This window comes from Typopeltis vanoorti, chromosome 6, assembly GCF_054136105.1.
Source record: "Typopeltis vanoorti isolate ZY-2024b chromosome 6, IOZ_Tvanoo_1.0, whole genome shotgun sequence".
In the NCBI taxonomy this organism is placed as follows: domain Eukaryota; kingdom Metazoa; phylum Arthropoda; class Arachnida; order Uropygi; family Thelyphonidae; genus Typopeltis; species Typopeltis vanoorti.
Window position 1 is genome coordinate 13,082,501 of NC_143554.1, and position 7,318 is coordinate 13,089,818.

General features: G+C 34.3%; 1 protein-coding gene across 1 annotated transcript in view; it reads left to right on the forward strand.

The window, feature by feature from the left end:
- prd1 (pleckstrin homology domain-containing protein pruning defect 1) overlaps positions 1–6,812 on the forward strand; it is a 274,327-nt gene extending 267,515 nt beyond the window's left edge. The window contains exon 16 of the mRNA XM_090394672.1: positions 6,313–6,812. Coding sequence (XP_090250798.1) covers positions 6,313–6,432 — 120 coding nt within the window. The 3' untranslated portion in view covers positions 6,433–6,812. The remainder of the gene's footprint in view (positions 1–6,312) is intronic.
- Positions 6,813–7,318: the final 506 nt, after the last annotated feature.

Here is a 7,318-nt window from a genome sequence, read left to right on the forward strand (position 1 = left end):
ACCAATTTATATGGCTTAGTCATATCATTCCTTCTGCTATCTGCTAAGCTCTGCAGAACACATTCTCTCAACATTGTGTAGTCTAAGGATGTAGTAATAACTCATCTCAGGACTCTGTTTCCCTATCACCCAGATGTTCAGATGATTGTTTCTGTGCTCAGATTTCTTAATGTGACCTGATCATTTTCTAATGCAGTTGCAACGTTACCTTCTTAACTATACTTTTAAATGTTCATGTTATGGCAGCAATCCTCTGTAATTACAACAGTTGTTAATTAGTAGAACTTTTGCAGTGTGTTCCATAAACTTCAACTCTCTGTCCACTAACACTTTCAGTGTCTAAAATGAAAAGTCCAGTACAATACATATAATCTACAACTTTCTCAGTTTCTTCAGCTGTAGTAGAATTATTTCCAGCACTCAATGAAGATTAATTGTCAGTGGCTAAACTTCCTACAGACCACAATTCATATCATACTTTTCCTTGAACACATTTAGTATTGGTGCACCACTATCTATATTGGCAAATGTATTCCATCATTCACCACTCTTCATAGAATACACATTATCCTATCTAGCCAAAGTGTGTGACTTTCTACTTGACATAGTGATCTACTCCAAATACTAGTCTGTTCAAATGCAATCCTTAGAAAAGCATACCCAGTTAAGCATCATCTACAAGCAGTTGAATATCACCTCTCAAACTTTGAACTTCTTTATGAAACAAAAGTTGTTGCATGAAACAGAACCCTCTGATACACCACTTAATACCCCACTCTTTTGAGACATCAGTCTGCCCTGCCATACCTGCTGACTTCTATCACTTAACTATCCCTGTATCCATGCTACCAGTTGCAGAGTCTAGAGCAGTATTTCCCAACATTTTTTTTTGGATCATGCCCCGCCTTAACGCATCTAAGATTTTGATGTCTCCCGTCCTACAATGGTGAGTGTTTTGAGTATATCAGTGATGAGATGATGAATGGAACAGTATTTTCTAATTGCCCCCCCCCCCCCCTGTGGGGAGTACGCCCCACGTTGAGAAACATTGGTCTAGAGCAATCACTGTATAAGCATCTCCAGTAATACAGTTGCCACTCTGTCATTTTAATTATTATCATCCAGGCATCTCCATTGCATCTGAACAATCATTATGGGCACTTCAGAAAAAAAATATCCAAATCTTGATATATAATCTCTGCACTTCTTTAAGAATCCACTCCCATCACTTTCTGTTCCTGGTGATTATAAGGTTCTTGCAACTAATCATATTATAGTCAAACTGGGAGATCTGCTACCATATCAGTCTTCTTAGTAAAAGCAAGAAATATATCCACCACTACAACTATGGTCAGTCAGGTCTTGCTGACCATGCCTTGGTTATCTTGTGCAGAATCAAGTAGGGGAAAAAAAAAAAAAAAAAAAAAAAAAAAAAAAAAAAACTTGTGCTTCACCAAGCAGATACATACCTTGAAAGACTTTTTTAGACTCAGCAGCTGATTTTAAAGAACCAATCTAAGCTAAATGAATATGATTGTGTTAAATTTTCCAATATTTGGGAAACTGATTCTTAGGCCTCCTGCCCAACAGTACCCATAGAGGGCACTCCTCATAAAACTCTAGGCTTCTAGTCTAATTCCACTAATTGTTTTGTGTGTTATTACAATTTTAATATCATATCCCTTGACCAAAGACTAGAGACCGCAGATATGAGAGTCCTGAGAAAGATTAGGCGTGAACAGATGTCATCAATGGCAATATCATATTAAAAATGAGGATATTAGGAAAGAACTTGACATTGTCAGCATCCAGGAATGCGTTAGCAGAGCTAATCTCAGGTGGTATGGTCACTTAAATAGAATGGGCGAGGAAAGATTAGCAAAACAAGTGTTCTCTGCCAGGTTGGCAGGAAAACGACCCAGAGGAAGACCAAGATATAGGTGGATTGATACGGTACAAAGTGCCTTAAACGATAGAAATATAAGATCTGATAATGTTGGAGTCTTGACAAGTAACAGACTGATTTGGAGGAAAGTTGTAGATAGGAAGTTAGTAATGATGTAATTTTTTCATGTAGTACTGTCATATCCTGTACACCCCTTGAGGGTACATAGCAGGAATTTGATGATGATGATATCATATCCCTGATGATGCTATGTGAGAAATGAATATAGTAACTATTAGACTTGTGTTTTAATTATTTCTCTGTGATGTATTCATTTTATTAAACCTAATTATGAGTCTTCTGACCCAGACAATACACCATTCAATGTCCCCTTTGAATTTTCAAGGAGAACTCAGAAAAATCTCCAAACTCTGTCAAAAAGTCTCTCGGTACTGATTACATTTCTGCAGTTGTTGTGTGCTGCATAGTTGACACCTGTTCTTCTTCTTCTAAGAAGGTAATAAATAAATCTTTCCATTGGACTACTATCCAATATCTCTCAGTCACTGTATTTAAAAGTAATAGAGATGAGCAATTCTGAAAATGACTGTCTCTTTAATTTAAACTTTCTGAAATGAAAAAAAGTATTAGAAAGACCCTATGAAGTAAGTCGGCATCTGCTCTGAGATAATACAGAGAAAAATAATACAAACATATGTATAAAAGTAAGATAAAAATTGAAGATGTAGAGACAGAAGAGTTATAGAAAATCATTAAAACGAATTGCACTCAGGAATTCATATCAATATTTGAGGTACAAAAAGTTATTAGAAGCCATTAAATATGGAAGGGTAACCAGAGTAGATATTCTACCAGAAATGCTGAAATATGCAGTACGATAGTTTTATAGACTGCATTGCAAGGATTTGACCTTCTGACCATTTGTAATGCAGAATTCATGGTCAGAAGGTTGACTAATTATTGAAGTTGAGTTACTTATATTACTCATTATTATTATCTGAAACCTCTAGAGCAGTGGTCGATATCGACTCCCAGGGGTCGATATAACATTGTTAGGGGTCGATAGAAAAATATAAAGCATCAATCTATAGGTAATATTTAATTCGGTTAACTTGAATTACCTCCATCCTGAATGACAACGCAATTAAGAGTGAATCGTGGGAACAGTGACATGAATAGGACCTGTACAATGGAGAAAGGTCATGAAAATAGTTACGGAAGCCAATCAAGTAGGCCAAAATAACGTATTTACCAATAAACGAATGTCTGTGGTTCCCGCCCGGCAAAGAAGCACACCCTTCACATTGACAACATTAGTAAATTGTATACTAAGTTAATAAAAGTCTTATTTTCATATATGTAAGGAAGATTGTATTATTGTTATTTTGTTATCTAAATTAAATTTTATATTTTACATATTATTTATCCCTCCTATCAAATATGTAATGTTAAGAAGGACGTCAAAAACGTATCCCTTTGACGTTAAGCCAATATAATATTATACATACAATAAATATTGTAACTATAAAATAAACAATCTAAAAACTCATATAAGCATCTTTTTTTGCCAACCTATTATAATTACGTAATAGTAAAATAGAGGGGGTCGATAAAGATCCGAGAAACTCTTGAAGGGGTCGATGGTCAAAGAAGTTTGGCGACCCCTGCTCTAGGGAGTGAAAAACTCATTGAGGGAGGTTATAAATCACCCAAACCAGCTGTCATACTTTCCCTTAAATTCATTCACACTATATGCACTCACTACCCCTAAAGGCAAACTATTCCACTCAATCACTGTTCTGAGAAAGAAAAACCAGCTCTTACTCCGTTCTTGGCTATGAACAAACTTCATTCCATGAATGGCCCCGTGTTCTATCCCTGCCTTCCATATAACAAAAAATTTCATCAGACAATATCCTATAACACCAATTCAAAAGTTTATAGAACTCTATCATATCACCCCTCTTTCTCCTGTTAACCAGAGTCTGTAATCCACATACTCGCAATCTGTCCTCATAATCTAAATCCCATAACCTAGATATAATCTTTGTAACTCTTCTTTGCACCCTTATCACAGCTTCTTTATCCACTTGAAACCCAGGAGACCACATCTGCACCCAATAATCCAGGTATTCTTTTTTCAAGGCCTTATAAAGAGGCAGAATGACTTCATTATCCTTACATGTTAAGATTTGCTTCGACATCGCAATTATTCTTTGAGTTTTATTTGCAACTTTTGTATGTGATCTTTGAACTTCATATTCCTATCCACCTATATGCCAAGATCCCTTGTCTCCTCAGTTTCTTGTAGCATAACCCTACTAATATAATATGCTGCTGGAAATCTCATCATGCCAAAGTATAGAACTTTACACTTGCTAACATTAAACTTACAACCATTTTCGTTTGCCCAAATTTCGAGCCTGTTGACCCTTGACTCTCTCTCTTACTTCTTACTCCTTCTTCCCAGTGCTATTAGAGCAACTCGAGGGTGAGGGGGGGGGGGGGTGACTCTTTCCTCTCAAACTGTAGTTTCCACTATCTACTAAAAAAAGCAGCTGAATTCAGGCCAAGGTGGTGGTTGACGCTTGACGAAAACTTAACCATTGAAACCGAATGAACTCTAACCAACCTAAAGATACATGCATACACCATAATTTAAAAAAAAAAATTTAAAAAAAAGAGAGAGAGAAATAAAACATTATGGAGGAATTTTCAAATAGGATTTATGTAGGTATACTTGAGAAGAGGTGAAGAAAAATTGTTGAAATAAAATTAAAATTTGGCAGAGAACAAGTTGGGTTCAGGCTAAATACAGATTATCAAGATCAAATATTTTCACTTTAATACAAATATTTGAGAAATCATGGGAATATTAGAAGGATCTCTATTTGTTTTATTCATCTGGAAAAGGCATTTGACAGGGTGCCAAGAGAATAGGGGGAGGGCATTAGCACATCGTCCTTAGTAGGGCTGCCATAACGTGTTTTGCTCAAATAAGTCATTATATTTTAGTTGATATTGTTAAACATAATTGGTTGTATTTTGTTTATTTTTGACTGTTATTAAGTGGTGCTTAATCCTGTCTCTTATTACATGATATTTTTTCAAAAATGTTCTTCGTTATAGCGTCAATGCATAGAGAAAAATGGTGACCAACACCTTGATGTTGTTTGATATCAACATGCAGGAGTTGATGTGATGGAATGGATATTCAACATATTTATTACCAAGAGTGAATGATTTGTGGTATTGAGAGCAAGAATGGAGAGAATATTTGTTAGAAATGTTTTGTAAGCGAATGTAAGAAATGCGAGTTGTGTTGGGAGCGAAACAATAAAGTGATGGATATAAGGTAAGATTGTGGAAGTATTGTGGAGAATGTAGTGGAAGTAGCAAATGATAGTGCATGAAATATGAGAGTTTGAAGGAAGTGGTTGAAAGTAATGTGGATGATGAGATGCCAACGTGGAAAGAAATTGCATGTTTATATGGCCTTCTTCACAGGACAAAACATGAGATTGAGTGGAGAATGAAAGAAAGAGTGAATGGGGAAAAGCATAAAAGTGCAAGAAACTGGGAGAAAAGAGATAGTACTCTATGGGAGATTTAGAAAACTTGGGGAAAAAACCATGTTTTCCAAAACATGATTTCACTAACATCATAAAGGATGTTATGATAATGAAGTGGGGAGCTTCATTAACATTGTTATGATGTTATTGAAGCTAGCATCTTGTTTTGCTCAGATAAGTCATTATTTTTTAGTAGATATTGGTGATATTGTTAAACATAATTTCTCTAACAATGGAAAACATGGTTTTGTCGACTTTGTACATTTCTGAGTGTTATTTCTTTCAGTATGACCTGCCCATTTCCATTTTGATCTTTTATTGACTGTTATACAGTCTCTTGCTCTAGTCTGCACACTCTGACCCAAATATTGCTCTATCTAAAATGGTAATATTGAGTAATGACCATTCCATTTTCCTCTTGGTAATCCTCAACTTGTTGGTCAATTATTTAGTTAGAGTCCACATTTCACTTCCATATATCATGATTGGAAGTATGTAACTGTTTAATATATTTTTAAAAGCAGATTAAGAGGTTTTCATTGTGTTTTCTTTGGAAAGCTGTGTTTTCCAGCTCTCCGACCAAGTTGAATTCTGTGTATAATTTCTTCTTCCCATCTTCCCTCTGCTATGATCTTTTGTCCTAGGTAAATATAGGTGGTTTCTATATCAATTTATTATACTTTAGAAGAAATAATGAAAATGTAATGCTAAAACAAATTTCAAAAATTTATAAATCAGCCTTTGTATATATTGTATAATTAAAAATGTATAATATAATATCCTTTGCAACCTCTCATGTGTTAGAGCTTTATATATTTTATTATTTTTTAATAGCTTGACCTGGAAGTGACTTCTATTAAAGACTTATCTCTTCGTGAAAAGTGTTGGGATATGGCACTGGATATTTCTCAGGTGGAACAAAATATGCAAGAAACGTGTTGGGAAATCAAATAACTATTCATTCCTTCCGCATATTACACACACACACTACACACACACATACACACACACACACCTGAAAAAATAAAACCTAAAGAAGATGCAATCCTTAGTGAGAACAGCTTGTAAAGTTTTGCCATTTGCATTTTAGGAAAATATTACATGACTCAAATTTTGTCTTGCTCATTTTAATGTCTTTCTGCGCTTGCTGTTGTTTCTATTTTATAAGCATACATAGTCCCTCGTCTTTCCTTTCCCAAAAGATGTCAGTAATGTGTACATAAGATTTTACAGTAAACTGTTAACCGAGAATCTGTAGCATAATATCTACATATTTGAAATGTTGTATGTAATTTATTTATGCTTTGTATATTTTTGTATGTAAAATATATTGTGAAGAATTGGAAATGAAACATTTGCACTAGTTTATAATACGGTATGTGTTTGCATATACAATATATATATATATATACACATAAAATTATATTTGTTTAGATTTATGTAATTTTTTCCTGTTTTGTTTTTTGTATTAGAAGCACAAAAATATCTGTGACTTAGTTTATTTATTATTATTTAGGTGAAAATAATGCTGTAATGAGTAAAAGATCGTGCTTGTTAAAGTCTGTCAGATTTAACCTCTGATAAATCACATTGTAAACATATGTTTAATTCAGATAGAAAGGATTTTAAAAAAAAATCCAGTACTGAATTTTGTTTTTAGCCATTTAATGGTGCTATATGAGTTAAATATAAATTTATATAATAATCCCTCGTAAATTTCCTCGCCTTAAAAATTTGCAACTAGATTTGGAAATTAGAGGGATTTGTTTTACCAGAATGAACAACATGGTCATTTTTGGTTTCTGCTACAACCAGCAAATGAATGTTTCTTTGGCTTCCA